Raw genomic sequence first — 18,241 nt, forward strand, 5'->3', positions numbered from 1 at the left:
GTGTTCAGTCCCGGCAGCCTCCCAGACGCCCCACGTGGGCATTAGGTTTTCAACATACGGACTGAAGGCAGGGGGAGACGCACACATTCAGACCAAAAGAAGGAAGGTGTTTGAATCTTATTCTGGGTCTGGGGAAGCCACTGGAGGGTTGTGAACAAGAGCAACGGGACTTGACCTACATACTAAAAAACGTCCGTCTTGGGGCGCCTGGGTGGCTCGGTTGGTTGGGCGACGGCCCTCGGCTCGGGTCATGATCCTGGAGTCCCAGGATCGAGTCCCGCATCGGGCTCCCCGCTCGGCGGGGAGTCTGCTTCTCCCTCGGACCCTCTTCCCTCTCGTGCTCTCTCTCTCTCTCAAATAAATAAATAAAATCTTAAAAAAAAAAAAAAAAGTCCGTCTTCCTGGCCGCTTGGATTCTGAGCATGCAAAGTTCAATTCTGTACCAGGGCTGACAGGTTGGGCTAGGCTGTGCAGATGAGCCGAGGAGCTGCTAAAACTCGACACTCAGCTTTCCCCACCTGCGCTGTCGCCTGTGGGGCCCCGTAGTTCACCGCTCGCCTGAAATGCGGCTGACCTTAACTGCGACGGGCTGTGACTGTGATACACACCGAAGTCCCGAGGTCCGCTACCCCCGAGCGAGGGTCAAGTTTCCCGTTACGTCTTCTGGATTGATGACAAGTTCAAACGACAATATTTGTATATACTGAGTTGGATAAAACATATGTCTTATCTCTTTCTTTTTGCATTTTTAAAACCGGGGCTGCTATTGGACTGAGGAGGACCCACGTGGCTCGGATTACACGTCTCCGGCCAGCGGCTTGGCTGTGCTCCTAGCTGGCAACCTTTTCATTCAAGCGGTGCGCCCTCCGCTGGAAGGGCTTGCCCCCGACAAGCCGAGGCTCTGGCCCGGCCTCGCCGGTTTTCCTGCGAATTCCCGCAGCCTCCGGCCCGAGGCCCCGGCTTGCCGGGACTCCCGCCGGCACGGCGGGCACTCGGCTGCTCTGAACAGCGGGCCTGGCTTTCGCCACACCCGTTCACGGGGCTCCCGGAGCGCAGCGCTAGATTCTCGGAGAGGCCCCGACCTTCGCTCGGCCACCGGACCCCTCCTCCGGGGCAGCATGCCCCTTCGGCACGTCACCTCACACCGCGCAAGCACGGGGAAAGCAAGCTGGTGGGCGCGGCGCCGGGTCATCAACACCTTCCCCCACGGACCCAGTCAACACCCTCCTCCGGCTGGTCCAATCAACATTCACCTCAGGCTGGCCCAGTCAACACCCACTTCAGGCTGGTCCAATCAACACCCACCTCAGGCTGGTCCAGTCAACACCCGCCTCAGGCTGGTCCAATCAACACCCACCTCAGGCTGGTCCAATCAACATTCACCTCAGGTTGGCCCGGTCAACACCCACTCCAGGCTGGTCCAATCAACACCCACCTCAGGCTGGTCCAATCAACACTCTCCTCAGGCCGACTCAGCACCCAGTTCAACACCCACTTCAGGCCGACTGGGCGGGGCCTGGTTAGCTACAGGCCTTCCTTCGCCCTCCCGGATCCGCGGCGGAAGACGTAGCTACAGATCGAGAGGCGGGACTTCCTGTCCAGCTGAGCATAACTTCCCTCGTGTGCCGGAACTTCTCACAGACCCGGCCTGGAAGGCAGCGTGCTCTTTGCCGTGTGGGGGGCTCTGAGGCGAATAGAGGTTTGAACGTCTGGTGGCGTCGAGACTCTCGTCGCTAGAATTTTGCCGTGGCCGCCTCCTATTTCGGCCCTGGCGATGGCGACGTACACCTGCATTACCTGCCGGGTGGCGTTCGGCGACGCGGACGTGCAGCGGGCCCACTACAAGACGGATTGGCACCGCTACAACCTGAAGCGCAAAGTGGCCGACATGGCCCCGGTCACTGCCGAGGGGTTCCAGGAGCGGGTGCGGGCGCAGCGGGCGGTGGCGGAGCAGGAGAGCAAGGGCACGGCCACCTACTGCACCGTCTGCAGTAAGAAGTTTGCCTCGTTCAACGCCTACGAAAACCATCTCAAGTCCCGGCGGCACGTGGAGCTGGAGAAGAAGGCGGTGCGCGCCGTGAATCGGAAAGTGGAGATGATGAATGAAAAGAACTTGGAGAAGGGGCTGGGCGTGGACAGCGTGGACAAGGATGCCCTGAACGCGGCCATCCAGCGGGCCGTCAAGGCTCAGCCGTCCATGTCTCCCAAGAGGGGCCCCGCGGCGCCCGAGGAGGAGCCCGGGAGTCCCGCGGCGCTGGCCCGCGGAGGACGCGGGACTCACGAGCGGGACCCGGCCGAGAAGCCTCCCCGGCTCCAGTGGTTTGAACAGCAGGCGAAGAAGTTGGCAAAGCAGCAGGAGGAGGAGGAGGAGGAGGAGGGTGAGGAGGACCTGGACGAAGAAGGTAATGCCCTCCCCTTAAGTGTCCAGATTTATCCTCGAAGCTGGAGGGGAGGAGGTGCTCGTTTTTAAGGGAAAATGAGGCGTGCGGGCCGTTTCAGTTCCTTTCTGGAGTGACCCGTCTGGCCATCATCCCCACGGGGAGTTTTAGTTAATTCTGCTTAGTAAACTGTTGTCGATTCAGGGCCTCTTCTGGGGCGAGGGCGGGAGGAATAGGTTCTTGTTAATAGTTACAGAATGAACGGATGACCTCTGTCGTGAATGGGGAGGCATTTGACAGACGCCTAGGAGGGCGTGCCACGGGCCGTACCGATTTGTGGAGGATTGGTAATTCGGGGTTTCTAGTTACCATGGCTTTGCACCTAGCTTAGTTGATTAAAACACAAAATGAGGGCTTCAGAATGAGCTGACTAACCTGAACTGTGGAGCTGGAGCCAGCCACCGAGCCTCCTTAATTTTGTGACCTTTTTTTTTTTTTAAAGATTTTATTTTATTTATTGGAGAGAGAATGAGGCGGAGAGCTTGGGGCGGGGGGGAGGGTCCGAGGGAGAGGCCGGCTCCCCGCCGAGCAGGGAGCCCGATGCGGGACTCGATCCCGGGACTCCAGGATCCTGACCTGAGCCGAGGGCCGTCGCCCGACCAACAGCCACCCCGGCGCCCCAATTTTATGAGCTTTTTATTCCTTCCTGCCCTCATCCCACATCCAGTTATCCTGATGGTGTTCATACAGGCTTAGGAAAGAAGGACAAGACTCCCTCAAGGGCTTTACTGTACTCTGGAAAAGAAAGATTAAGGAATTTCTTAGCAACACAAACTCGTCTGGATAAATGGACCAGCTAAAATTGAGATCTTGTAACAGAGTTTGTCCTTGGATGTAACTGGCATTCTCTCCCCCCTCAGATATAAGACTGTCCCATCTCATGTTCGTGAATCTTTGCGGTTTCTTCAATTGCAGTTACCACTTTCTTAAACTAACTGTTTTTCAAATCTCTGTCTTGAAGATTGGGAAGATATTGATTCTGATGAAGAGTTAGAATGTGAGTTTGCTGACGCCATGGACATGGACGAAGCAGAGGAGGAGACTGGGGGAGGCCCCCTCATTGGTGCCATCCCCGTAACAGACTGCTTATTTTGTCCCCATCATTCAAGCTCTCTTATGAAGAATGTGGCTCATATGACTAAAGTCCACAGCTTCTTTATTCCTGATATAGAATATCTTTCGGATCTTAAAGGACTGATTAAATATTTGGGTAAGTACAATAGTTTTCCTTTTAATGAGGAAATACCACATTGTTGGGGGACAAGTTTTAAGGGAACATTCGTTTTTTTGCTTCTCATCAGTCTTTGATTTAATTATGTGCTTATTTTGTAAAGATCAAAAACTTGATGTGTGTTTTTTGAATCGTGGAGATAAATTGTGAGCCTTAATCTGGCTTCAGAAAGCTCCTCTCACGTTTTGTCCTCAAATTATTTTTCCAGGAGAGAAAGTTGGTGTTGGGAAGATTTGCTTGTGGTGCAATGAGAAAGGGAAGTCCTTCTACTCCACGGAAGCTGTACAGGCGCACATGAATGACAAAAGCCACTGTAAGCTCTTCACAGATGGCGATGCTGCTTTGGAATTCGCAGACTTCTATGATTTTAGGTAAGTCTGCGGTTTGTAATGTGAGGCAAAGTGAGGTCTTCATATTTGCATTGAATGGGTACTAGGTGTGCTGGTGCCTGACGTGTGTCCGGCACAGTACAATATATGCTTTATAACTCTTGTAAAACTTCCATGTAGGTGATTGTTCGCTCTCATTTTGTGGATAAGAAACTGACTATGAGAGTTGAGCACACATTTAATAAAAGAGATCTGATAAAGAGACGATCTCAGGCCCACACTGAAGTTTGACTTGAAAACTCGTTTTTCTTTTTTTGTGGTTTAAATGGTGAGGAGCTCAGTTTTGCCAGTTACCTTGTGAACAGAGGGACTGAAATTAGATTTCACATCTTGGTTTCCCTGAGAGTCCTTGAATCACAAGCTGTCTCCCAAGGGAATTGAGGTGGTTGCTGGGGGAGCTAGGCCAGTCCCAGGTATTTGATGGTGACATTATCCCATAGGTGATTCACCCTTAATTAGAAAGTTGGATAATTTGTCCATGATGCAAGGAATCTTTACCAGGCGCTTTTGAACAGTTAATTACTAGTGCCATGATGCCTTTGACCTAGTACATGCTACACAAGCAATTGTGTGTAATTACCATGCCAAGCATGCGTAGTCTCCAGATACGTGTGTTCAGAAAAGTCCCAGTCTCTTAAATCATCCTTTTGCATTTTCCTCCTGATTTCTCATTCTTCTTTTGCATTGAGGAAAAGTTTTTCATTTCAGCCATTTTGGTGGCTGGGTTGTGGTTTTAATTAGCATTTCCCTGATGATAATTAATGTAGTTGAAAACCTTTTTAAATTAATTGGTCATTTAGATATTTCTTTTTTTTTCTTTAAATTTTTTTATTGTTGTGTTAATCACCATACATTACATCATTAGTTTTTGATGTGTAGTGTTCCATGATTCATTGTTTGTGCATAACACCCAGTGCTCTACGCAGAACGTGTCCTCTTTAATACCCATCACCAGGCTAACCCATCCCCCTACCCCCCTCCCATCTAGAACCCCCCCGTTTGTTTTCCAGAGTCCATTGTCTCCCATGGTTCGTCTCCCCCTCCGATTTACCCCCCTTCATTCTTCCCCTCCTGCTATCTTCTTTTTTTTTTTTCTTAACATATATTGCATTATTTGTTTCAGAGGTACAGATCTGTGATTCAGCAGTCTTGCACAATTCACAGCGCTCACCATAGCACATACCCTCCCCAATGTCTATCACCCAGCCACCCCATCCCTCCCACCCCCCACCACTCCAGCAACCCTCAGTTTGTTTCCTGAGATTAAGAATTCTTCCTATCAGTGAGGTCATAGGATACATGTCTTTCTCTGATTGACTTATTTCACTCAGCATAACACCCTCCAGTTCCATCCACGTCGTTGCAAATGGCAAGATCTCATTCCTTTTGATGGCTGCATGATATTCCATCGTGTATATATACCACATCTTCTTTATCCATTCATCTGTCGATGGACATCTTGGCTCTCTCCACAATTTGGCTATTGTGGACATTGCTGCTGTAAACATTGGGGTGCACGTACCCCTTCGGATCCGTACATTTGTATCTTTGTGGTAAATACCCAGTAGTGCAATTGCTGGATCGTATGGTAGCTCTATTTTCAACTGTTTGAGGAACCTCCATACTGTTTTCCAGAGTGGCTGCACCAGCTTGCATTCCCACCAACAGTGTAGGAGGGTTCCCCTTTCTCCGCATCCCCACCAACATCTGTCGTTTCCTGACTTGTTCATTCTAGCCATTCTGACTGGTGTGAGGTGGTATCTCATTGAGGTTTTGATTTGGATTTCCCTGATGCCGAGCGATGTTGAGCACTTTTTCACGTGTCTGTTGGCTGTTTGGATGTCATCTTTGGAAAAATATCTGTTCATGTCTTCTGCCCATTTCTTGATTGGATTATTTGTTCTTTGGGTGTTGAGTTTGATAAGTTCTTTGTAGATTTTGGATACTAGCCCTTTATCTGATATGTCATTTGGAAATATTTTCTCCCATTTTGTCGGTTGTCTTTTGGTTTTGTTGGGATTGGGTTATCTGTCTTACTGTTAACATTTTAAAGTGTAATTCTCCAATTATTTTCTGTGTATATTTGAGACTATTTCTAGGAACATAGAGATTCTTCTAGAATTGCACTGTCCAATATGGCAAATACTTGGTGTATTCATACGGCTATTTAAATTAATTAGAAATGAAGTTTAAAATTTAAAAATTCAGTTCTTTAATTGCACTACCTAGATTTCAAAGCTCAGTGCTTAAAAGCACATGTAACTAGTAGCTCCTATATTGGACACACAGGTATAGAAAGTTTCTGTGCTCATAAAATTCTATTGGATGGCACTGTTCTAAAACTTGTTTTTAGAATGGTTAAATTGAGGATAGCTGCATTTCCAGCTCTACATTCTCCTCTTCTTCCTAGCTGGCAACCCTCCTAGAGAGAAAAAAATAGGTGAAAGAATTTAGTTATAGGTCATTTGCTCAGTTTTTTTTTTTTTTAAGCACAATTTTATGTTAACAGCAAATTTGAGCAGAAGGTTACAGAGATTTCCCATATAACCCCTGCCCCCAAATCCACACATGCATGACCTCCCTCATTGTGGACATCCCTCATTAGTGGCACATTTGTTATAATTGATGAACTTATATTAAGACCTCATCATCACCAAGTGCATGGTTTACGTTAGGGTTCACTGTTAGTGTTGTGCATTTTGTAGGTTTGGACAAATGCGTAATGACATGTGTCTACCATCATAGTATCATACAGAGTAGTGTCACTGCCCTGAAAGTCATATGGAGTCCACCTATTCTTCTCCCCTTATCTTTTCAGACTGGCTTCTTTCGCTTAGTAATATACATTTAAGTTTTCTCTGTGTCTTTTCATAGCTGGATAGTTCATTTCTTTTTAGTACTGAATTCTGTTCCGTTGTCCAGATATACCACAGTTTATCCAGTCACACCTACTGAAAGTTGTTTTGGTTGCTTCAAGTTTGGGCACTTATGAATAAAGCTGCTATAACCATCAGTGTGCAGGTTTTTGTGTTGACATGTTTTCAGCTTCTTTAGATGAATACTAAACAGTGCTGTGTCCTGTGGTATGTTTGGTTTTGCAAGAATGCCCAACTGTCTTGCAAAATGGCTGCACCATTTTGTGCTCCCACCAGCAATGAATGAGAATTCTTATTGCTCCACATTCTCACCTTCATTTGGTGTTGTCATGTTCTGGATTTTGGCCATTTTAATAAGTGTGTGATGTTATCTCATTTGGTTTTGCATTTCCCTGATGACATGATGTGAAACAACTTTTTACATGTTTATTTGCAATCTGTATATCTTAGTGAGGTACCCAATAAGGTCTTTGCCCCATTTTAAAATCTGATTTGTGTTCTTATTGTTGAGTTTTAAGAGTTGTTTGTGTATTTTGAATAATGGTCCTTTATCAGATGTGTCTTCTGCAAATATTTTTTCCCAGCCTATGGCTTCTGTTTTACTTCTCTGACAGTTTTTCCCAGAGCAGAAGGTTTTTCATTTTAATGAAGTCCAACTTATCATTATTCGTTTCATGGATTGTGCCTTTGGTGGTGTATGTAAAAAGTCCTCACCAAACCCTCAGTCATCGAGATTTTCTCCCATGTTATGTGCTAGGCATTCTTTTAGTTTCGCGTTTTACACTTAGGTCTGTGATCCATCTTCAGTTTATAGGTCACTTGCATACTTTTTATTACAGAGGTTGCTACCAAGTTGGTTTTTCTCCTACACCTTTTCAGCCTGCCATCCCTGCAACTGTTTATCCCCTGCTTTTAGGTAGCTAGTGGGTTTGCCATTTTGCAAATACAGTTTGTCTTTTAGTTAAATTTGAGGTATTGGTCTTTTTATTAATGCCATTCTTAATGCCACCATTACAGGAGTAGCTATCCAGATTACAAGGAAGGGGGGCACCCTGATGAGACTGAGGATTTGTCCTCAGAAAAGACATTAGAATATGATGATGAAACCATGGAGCTGATTCTACCTTCTGGTAAGTGTATTTGTCAAAGATAAATAGCTTAATGCCGGTGAGATTATCAGAGAGGCCTGTTTGCATCAATCCCATTTTGAGGGAAGTAAACTTTAAGTTTTATGTTCTCGGATACACAGTAAACTCTGAAGGTTGCCACTTAGCTCTTGTGTGAGCTGTTTTGTTGAAATTAAATCCGTGTTTTTGCTTACTTCTGTTACGATTCCAAATGCTTTGATCAGTCATTTCCTTTCAAATACATAGACATTTTCCTTTTGGTTCTTTATTATTATTATTGCCTCATTTAGGTTTTTCTTGTAAATGATGGCCCTACTCTTATTCTTTGAACTGATTCCTGTTTGCTCATGTTGCTCAGACTTCCAGCCGGTAGTCTGTACCGGGAGTAGCTGGTTGACAGTGTGCAGTTGCCTGTTTGTATTCTAATTATGTCAGGGAGGCTTGAAGTCTGAATTGTGCCTGCTACTTTAGTGAACATTTGACTGATGTGGGAATTTATCCCAGGTATGAAGAGGTGGGGGGAAGAAAAGCCATGAGTATGAGAAGTACCCAGTATTGTTTACAGTGTTATGATTAGCTGATAAGAATGGGAGAAGCTATGAGACACCTGTGAGAAGGAAAGGGCATGGAACAGTAGAGAGAATAAGATCCTACTAATATGTGGTACTTACTGAGCAGTTAGCATGGTGGGTGGATATATTATTTTATCTTTACAAGCCTGTGGGTTAGATTCATATCCTTATTTGACCTGTGAGCCAGCTACAACTTAGATAGGTTGAATAATTGACCCACGATCATAGTCAGTGAAGCCTTTTCCTCCACTGCCCTACCCTGCCTTGGGAGATGTGCAGCAACGCTGGGGCAGGAGCAGCTCTCCTGCTCGTGGAGATGACTGTGATGAAGAAGCCGTCTTAAATTATTTGCTTTTCATGTAGAATATCACTGCTTAGGTACAGACGGCCCTCGTTAACTTGGAATAATTGCCTTTTAAGTCTAAAGGGCAGCTTTAGAGCATGACAGTAGAAGGAAAGGGCAGGCCGAACCGGTCCTGAAGATGTAATTCTCCTTACAGTGATGAGAAAGGTATCAGGCACAATATTGTGGCCTGTGCGAGACACAGGAGCAAAACAGGCCTAAATATATCGCAGAAAACCTCTTGTAGTTTTCCTCTGGTGAAAATACCAATACATTACGGCAGAAATAAGCTAAATAACTTAATTTCTAAGACTATCTTTTGCCCCTTAGCTCATCAGCGTCCACTTCCTTAACTGTAGACAGATGACCCAGACTGTGAGTGAGCTGAATAAGATGGCCCTGTAAAGCAGTACCTGGCACGTCCTCATGAATGGGGGCTTCGCTTTGCCTCAACTTCAGCATATTCTGTCCCAAAATGTGCACAACGATGAGCATATTCTATTTAAGAAGTATAGTCTATTTGAGAGAAATTTTCATCTAAACATAAAATTTTGCAACTTAGGAGGTTTTTGGGGTTTTTTTTGGTCTAGAAAACACATTTTCCTAGGATGATTGAGTTTTCTAAGATTAGCCAAAGCCCAAAATGGGCATCTTATTAGGATATTCCCTTCCTCTCCCACATCGGAACAATTACGAAGTGCAAATCCTGAACAGCCTTTGAATATTTCTTTGTCTTCTCTTTAACACTTGTCTGTGTCTCCATTACCGACACTTTATGTCCATCTCCAATCCGGTTTGCACTCCACCACCCAGAGCATTGTTCTAATACACCAGTCTGTTTTCTTTTTCCTTTGGAATTCCCCCAGGGAGAGCCATTGTTTTTCCGGTAAGTTAGTTTCTCCAGCTGCACCCGCATCCGGTGCTATTCCTCTACCCGCCCACGGGCACTTCCCCCGCTCTGGGACTCTGCACAGCTGATGCCTCTCTGTCTTACTGCTACTCCTTCTTTAAGACTTGGGCTCACCCTTCCATCAGCTGTTTTGAACTCAGCTCCTGCGCTGAGTGTGGAGTCTCCTCAGCTCCCTGGACACTTGCATATCTGTGGTAACATTCCTCTCCTTTGTAGTTGTTGGCTTGCTTGCCTGGCTTCCCCCATTACTTTTCAGAAAAAGATTGCTTCTTTCATCTCAGCACAGGGTCTCCAGATAAATGTGTGTTGACTGAGTGATTAAGTGAGAGGTTGGAGGTGACTTTTTAAAAGGAAAGCAAGGTTGATTCCCTTGGGCCTGCTGCAGACTAGGAGCCCCAGAGCAGAAGGAACCACTGTGGGCTAAGAAGCTAAGACGCCCCTCAGGGACTTGGAATCATTGGCCTGAAACACTGGGGAGCCGGTTGCTTGTCTCTACATCCTCATGTAGTCAAAGAAGAAAGTGGCATGAGATTAACTTGAAGGTCCAATTTCCCTGGTGTTTAAAGCCTGGGTTTCCTTGCTAACTGCTGCTGGTCCACCTACTGAGTCATGTTATTTTAAAATATTAGATGATAAACCTTAGGACAGCTCTTTTATATTAGACTTGGAAGTAGTGAAGAATGGTAAGTATGGTAATACTGTGAAATACTGTACTTTTAGACAGACTCAGGGAAGACCTTACCAGCAGCCAGATACTACCTTACCCCACAGGTTCTTAACCAGGCCATACAATTTTTTTTTTTTTTCTGTATGTGCATTTTCCTGGGGAAAGGCCATAGTGATTAAGGTCACTTGTGTGGGTGTGGCTCAGTCAGTTCAGTGTCTGCCTTCGGCTCAGGTCATGGTGTCTGGGTCCTGGGATTGAGGGCCTGGAATCGGGTTCCCTGCTCAGCGGGGAGTCTGCTTCTGCCTCTGCCCTCCCCCCTCCCCTGGTTGTGAGTGCACATGCACACTCTCTCCCTCCCTCAAAAAAATAAAAAAAAAATCTTTAAAGTCACCTGTATGGCCATGCATTTTTTTTTTTTTTTAACTGTGTGGATAAGTACATTTTTTTCTGGGGGAAATGCTGTAGTTTTTTAAAAGCATCTGTGACTTGGAGAAGATTAAGAGCCACCAGTACGATTATCTAAATACATGTCATTCATTACATTCATGGGTCTTCACAGATGATTGACTGCTGAGACCTTATTATAGAATTTGTTTAAATAAAAACAAAACATAGCTTTCTTAGTGAATCAAAGACTGCTAGTATTCTGAAATTTCTTCCAGCTATACTGGTACCTCTCTCTTCATGTCACCCATACTTTCATCATCTTATATTAAAAACTAGTCATCCTTCAGTCAATCTTGATTATAATGCAAAATGATGGTTTCTAGTCCATTGGTTTGCTCTCATGTCTCAGTACTGGCTCGGGAGGTTTTCTAATGAACCAAGAGAATTGGGAGGTCTCTAAATAAGCACAGTAAACAGGAACAGTCTTACAGCTGTGTATTCAATCACCTGTTTATGGCTTTGAGCAAATTTACCATTCAGAAACCTTTTCAGTTATACTCAGTTCCTTGACTGTATTAGCATGGATGTTGGCATGAAGCTAATTTGAAAGGGATACTCATGTGGAGAGCTTGGTGATATTTAATCAGCCACACTTAGTAGGGCCTGCTTTCAGCTGGTTTCAAAAGCGATAGTTGTGATGTTTTAAATTTAGTTATTTCAGATCCAGTAGGTGATCCCAGAGCCAGTGACAAAGAGCGTCCAGTAGAGGGCACTGTGAGCATTTACTGTGAAGGCTGTGGTCTGTCTCAGTTCCTTGAGTTTCCTTGAGTTAGTTTCCTTTCGTGCTCATCAGCTGCTGTGGAGTAAGTTGGTGTGAAAGACATCCAGTTAGCCGCTGAGGAGCCAGGTGAAACTGGTGGTGGATCCACGAGAATGTGTAATTAATCTTCGGAAAATTACAGTTGGAGGTAATTTCGTTTCCACTGTCTAATGGCTTCGATTATAAGGCTGTTTGTTAAGTAGGAGTGGACAGTTTTTAAGTAGGAGCTGACATTTTACACATAGTTATTGCTATGGTGAACGATAGATGGACAGATTGTGGCTTTACCGTAACTACGACTTACCCATTTTCCTTGAGGAGGGCCTTCAAGTTGAGCTGTACAAGCACGTTATTCTTGGGGCTTGCTGTCGGGGGCTCACTGTCATTGACATGGGACAGGGGTAGCTCTCGACTGTGTGTGTCTTCAGTTCCCCTGCTGGCTGCGGAAACCTTGGCTTTGAGTAATGAAACCTTTTCAGGGATGTTTCTCAATAATACATATGTCCAAATGCTGCTTAAGAAGATAAATACATCGGTTTACTTTGTCCTAATCACGAACATTGTCATGTAATGATTTTGAGCATTGCAAACCTGGAGCGTCCTGACCTATTATACATAGAAAATGATAATAAATAGTGCTGGGGTCTCCTGCCACAGCAGCCTTCATTTAAGCTTGAGTCTCTGTCCGTCAGCTGCATCTTACGCATTTCCTGGGGTCTAGGAGCTCTGGTACCTCTAAGGCTGCCAGAAGAATCAGGTTCAAGGAAACGTGTTTCATCCGTCTTGTATCCAAAAACCAAATCATCTTTGAATTGAAAGGGTTTTTTTGGTCATCTCTTGCATCCTATCACAAAAAACAACCGACTTAAAGTAACTCCTTTCCCATGTCTATGTAACAAGCAAACTATTTCCTAGGTGGCTTGCCTCAGGTACAGGGACTTAAAATAACCTGACAGAACTTTTTCATGTAAATGAAAGGTCTGAATCCTAAAAGCAAATACATTTGTAATATTTATAGTCTCCTGTTCATGGTCTTTCTACACAAAAATTCTGAAAGAAATGGTTTTATATATGTAAGGGTAAAACTTTCCTAGAAGCTGTACACGTGGTTCTGTCTAGCCATAGTTCCTGTATTCATGCTCAGGGGAAATCGCTGTTTCACGCCCCATGTATGTATGCTGTTGTTGAATTGCTACGTGTTTATGTCTGTCTGGGAAGGTATTTGGTTAATATTCTTGTGAGAGAATCGTATTCAGTGTTGTATTTCGAATGCCTTTGGGTAATGCTGACAGCACTGTGCCAGGAGCACCTGGGGAGAGTCACTGCTCTGATGGAGCCTGCAGTTAGTCACCGCTGAAGCCTGCCCCCTTCCCCTGCGCCTGCTGCGAAGCTGAGGCTTGGCACACTCTTCCTATAAAGGGCTAGGTAGTCCGTAGTAATTCATTTTTTTTTTTAAGATTTTATTTATTTATTTGACAGAGAGAGCAACACAGCGAGAGAGGGAACACAAGCAGGGGGAGTGGGAGAGGGAGAAGCAGACTCCCCCGTTGAGCAGGGAGCCCGATGCAGGGCTCGTTCCCAAGACACCGGGATCACGACCTGAGCTGAAGGCAGACGCTTAACGACTGAGCCACCCAGGCGCCCCTGTAGTAATTCATTTCTGAAAGCATGATTGACTTGCATAGTTTTACCAGATCCTAGATAAGCAAAAGCTGTAGAGGAAATTCAGCTTAATCATCCTTTAAAATTCTAGCTCACCAGGTGATTTCCATCCTGTAGAAAACAATGGGGCAGGGTTTCTCAGTGTAGTGACCTTTTAGGCCAGGTAATTCTTTGTTGTGGAGGACTGTCCTGTGCATTGTAGGATGTTTGGCGATATCCTTGACCTCTATCCACTAGCTGCTGGTAGTCCCCCTCCAGGTTTAACACCAAAAATGTCTCCATTCAGTGCCAAATGTCCCTGGAGATAAAAAATGATCCCTGTTTGGGAACCACCCCCACAGAGAATTTAAGCAAAAGAAAGGTGGATTGGTTTACTCTAGACCCAGACTGTGATTTTTAAGATTTTAAGCATCAGGATTATTGTGTGCTTTATCTTTGTATTAAGAGAAAAAAAAAGTTAAAGTCCCTTATCTCCTTCCTTGGGCCCTATTCATGTTAGTAGGTGTTGCTGTGTGAATTTCTAGAAAGGCATATTTTATATAAGTACAAGATGCTGAGTATTTCATGTAACAGTGACTTGCCATTTTTCTAAAAAATTCCTTTACGTTTTGATTTTCTGTCTTTCGTTTTTTAATATCTTTTTTTTGAGCAGGTAGAGCATTGTTTCTCCTGGCATATCCATTTTCCAGCTAGATACCCTTAAAAGTCTGGTTGGGAAAGCCCTTGCTCTGCAGCTCTACCTTGAAGAATTATCCAGTTCAGTGTTTTCATTTTGCTCTTTTGAAAAACAGGTGCCAGAGTGGGTCACCGCTCCTTGATGAGATACTACAAACAGCGATTTGGCTTGTCAAGAGCTGTGGCCATTGCTAAGAATCAGAAGGCCGTGGGCCGGATACTGCAGCAGTACAGAGCCCTGGGATGGACCGGCAGCACAGGTGTGTTGATACTTAAAACCGTGGACTAGCCCAGAAACTCGTGTTACAAGATGGGGTTTGGGTGAAGTCCTTTGCATTTATGTTGTCCTTATGGATCCTCCCTAGAGGAAACTTAACTTCTTGGCTCTGGGAGCTTCCATTACTACTGGATACGTTTATGGCAATGAGCCCAAAGCTCCATTACTTAAAAACTTCACAATCCTGGCACAGTAACTTTCTAAAATGGCATATAGATAGTAGTTACAGAAATAAGTACTGAGTAGTCAACAAAGGTTGAAATTATCCTGGAGGTTATACAGAGGAATTAACTAGTGTTCTTGTGGCAATAGCTTGAGCTATGGAGTCATACATGACTTACTTGATATATACTAAGCGGTTCTTACACAATGAGCGTGAGTAATTCAAGTCACCTAAGCCTCTGTTTCCTCATTTATAAAATTGGGATAATAATAAGACCCACCGGGCAGAGTTGTGTGGGTTGACTGTCCTAATGCACGTATGATACAGTACGTGGACATAATAAAGGCTAGCTATCACTCCTTGTAGTTTTCCCATAGAAAACGTAATAAGAGTTAGAGGAATAAAGCGGGCCTAGAGATTGCTAAGCTTTGAAACCTCATCAATATCAAATTATTTAAATCTATTCTGATGTGTCTGCTCTATGCAGCTCAATCCTTCGATCCTCGGGGAGAACATCAGTCCACTAAAGGTTTGTGGAGTGGACAAAGGAGAGCTCTCTTAGGATGTCATGGAAAGCCCTAGACAGAGAAAATCTGTGTTCAGTGCCACTGTGTTTATATATATACCCGTGGCTTCCTTCCCTGTGCCTTGCCTATGAGCTGCGAAGCCACTTAAATCTAGCAGACACTGACTTCATCTTACTCTTGTCAGGAACTACTGTCTGATTGAATTTATAGTCTCCACCTTTCTCTGTCACCTTTGATTGATGGGGCATTACCTTTGGGGCTTATAGACCCTTCCAGATAATGAAAACCAGAGAGGCTTCTCCCAGAGAAATGTGTACAGGTACAGGTTGTCGTATGCAGTTCTGGGTGCACATAACCCCCACTCCTGTTACACGGAGACCCCAGGTTAGCAGCTCTTCTTTAAATCTAAGAACCCAGTGACCCCATAACTAGCCTTGAGATTCTCTGTAAAGATTGGATTTTTTTCTGATCACAAATAACAAACCTTTGCCTCGTTGCTTGTCCCTTTTGCAACCACAGGAGCGGCTCTTATGCGTGAGCGGGACATGCAGTATGTCCAGAGGATGAAATCCAAGTGGATGCTGAAGACGGGAATGAAGAACAATGCCACCAAGCAGATGCACTTTAGGCCCCAAGTGAGATTCTGAGGGTCTACCAAGGATTGAGGGATCCGCCTCTTGCACCAGTGGCCTCACCTGCTGACCCGTGGGAGCTGGATTGTGTGTCAGACCCTTTTTGCTGCTCCGCTCCCTGTACTTTATCTGTTCTGACCTAAGAATAAAAGTCAGAATCTGGTTGGGTTTTCAATGTCATTTCTGGACAGGGTTTAAAGGTTATGTTTTCATAAAGTGAGTGCTGTGTCTACTGGGCTCTGGGATCCAAACTACTGCCCAGCAAGTGTGTTATGCCTCAGCTTTTGACTGATTTCTGGCTGTCAGAGTCACATGGGAAACTCCGGCGTAACTTGTCCCCTCAAACTTGGTTTAACCTTGCCCTGGCACTGGCACCTACATAAGGGGGCTCGGAAACTACGGAAGAAGTTGAATGTCACTCATTTGAATGTGTTGTGGCTCATGAGGTGGCACAAGTCACTTTCGCTAAGTCCAGGCAAAGGTAGGCAGCATGCCATTGGCTTGCCGGAAAGATTCTTTATCTGAATGTGACCGCACAAAGCACAACAGCGCTGTGTACTCTGTTTCCAGGGCTGCCTTTCCTTGAGCAGTTAGTTGAGGAAGAAAATCAATGTAAAATGTTTAGATCTCGTTTTAGAAACAAAAACTGACGTCAGGGCTCAACATGAAGAGCTTCTCCATTCAGGTGCCTTGGGGTGGGGGAGGCAGTCGTATGTGGGAAATGAAGTTAAACAGGAAGCTCAAACTGTTGAGCTATTTTGTGACTTTGGAAAAGTGACTTGGTTTCTTAAATCTGTAAAATGAGATGTTTGTTACCTCACAGGTGGTTGTGGGGGTTAAGTAAGTCAGCCAAAGTGTGTTGAAGTTCTCCCTTCTAGAGCAAACCTGCTCCACTGAGGAAGGCTGACGTTCTAGTTGGAGCGGTGGTCTCTCCGTAGTGGGTGCTGGGTGAATGGGCCTGCCCTTACCAGCTACTCACTGGCCCTCGTTTGCAGACATGGGTCTTTTTCTGTAAACTTTGGATGCAGAATTGAATTAATTCTATTTCCTCAGTACACAGGTTCACTCTCGCTAACAGCGAAGGACTCCCTGGTTTTAATTTTGCTCCTCCAGCCTGTTTTCTAACGTTCTTCTCACACAGGTCCCTATTCTCTTGTGTTTGACCCATCTTTAAATCTGTATCCTAGGAAAAAGTTGTCATGCTTCACATGGGGTAGGTGAAGTTCTTCACTGAGTGTACCTGATTCTGTGCTATAGCCTCTGTCAGTTTTGTTTCTTATTCAACATTGTGTCCCTCAACATGATATGCTGAGATCATTACCGCTGACACCTGCTGTCTCCAACCCCCCCGTTTACCACACCAGCCTAGCTCAGTCAGTGTACCTTATTTGTATACATACCCTTTTAACTTTGAAGTGCTTTACCTGTGGTGAGTAATGAAGGCAGTATGTTGACCAACAAAATACTCCCTCCATTTATCTCCTTCCAGACTTAAGGAGCTACCTTCTTAGTTCGGTTTTGGGTTTGTGGAGCAATTCTATATCACTTCTCTCCACATCATAATTTTTTTTTTGTTTTAAAGATTCCATTTATTTGACAGAAAGAGACAGAGCGAGAGAGGGAACACAAGCAGGGGGAGTGGGAGAGGGAGAAGCAGGCTTCCCGCGGAGCAGGGAGCCCGATGCGGGGCTCAATCCCAGGACCCTGGGACCCTGAACTGAGCCGAAGGCAGACGCTTAACGACTGAGCCACCCAGGCCCCCCTCTCCACATCATAATTTTATAAAATACAGTTTGTGTGGCTTTGGAAAGGAGGGCAAAGAAAAAATAAATTTAAACATCACCCATACATAGTTACAAAACATTTTTCTTACACCGAGGACTTTGAATATTACTTTCTTAGCAACTTACAAATACGCAGTACAGTATTATTACCTATATTCACCATGCTGTTTATCCCACCCCATGTCTTAAAACGGATAGTTTCTACTTTGACCCACTTCACCCATGCATTTCCTTTTGATTAAATCTAGACTTAATCTAAATTGACCCAAAAGTAAATCTTTGTTCAATCAAATTCCTATAGATAGTTCCCCTCAAGGCCCATTACCCTTCAGTCAGTTGTGTGAACTAACAGTGGGCACCAGAATACCAGAATAATCCTATCGAAGTTCTTCATCGGTACCAAGGTAGTGCTCGCTGTTGTGGCTGGCTGACCAGGACATGTGTGCACTCTCCTGCTGGGAGTTCTCCCAGGACCACATGGCCCTGGCAAGTGGATTGGTCCGTCTTTAGCTTGAGACATCAAGGCTGGGATCAAAAATGAGAGAGCTAACCTTGTTCCTCTCTGTGCATGTGTGTAACCAAAGCCCCTGGCCGCTTTGCCGATTGCACTTCCTATCTGCAGACTAGCCACAGGCTTGATATATTCTCTCTGCTTTGCAGAGTGTGAATTTGTGTTTCGCGGAGGACAAGATGCTTTTGTGAGCCATTTTGTTTCTCGACTGTGAGGTGTAGGTAGCGTTGCTATTTCAGGGATGAGAAAA

At 45.1% G+C, this 18,241-nt stretch overlaps 1 protein-coding gene across 1 annotated transcript; it reads left to right on the forward strand.

Moving 5' to 3' along the window:
* The first annotated feature begins 1,616 nt into the window (after positions 1–1,616).
* ZNF622 (zinc finger protein 622) lies at positions 1,617–15,858 on the forward strand. Its single transcript, XM_027605490.2, has 6 exons — positions 1,617–2,402; positions 3,400–3,648; positions 3,878–4,040; positions 7,952–8,064; positions 14,214–14,357; positions 15,584–15,858. The coding sequence occupies exons 1-6, from the start codon at positions 1,775–1,777 to the stop codon at positions 15,709–15,711; spliced, it is 1,425 nt and encodes a 474-aa protein (XP_027461291.1). The 5' UTR covers positions 1,617–1,774; the 3' UTR covers positions 15,712–15,858.
* Positions 15,859–18,241: the final 2,383 nt, after the last annotated feature.

The sequence above is a fragment of the Zalophus californianus genome, chromosome 5, assembly GCF_009762305.2.
Source record: "Zalophus californianus isolate mZalCal1 chromosome 5, mZalCal1.pri.v2, whole genome shotgun sequence".
Classification (NCBI taxonomy): Eukaryota; Metazoa; Chordata; class Mammalia; order Carnivora; family Otariidae; genus Zalophus; species Zalophus californianus.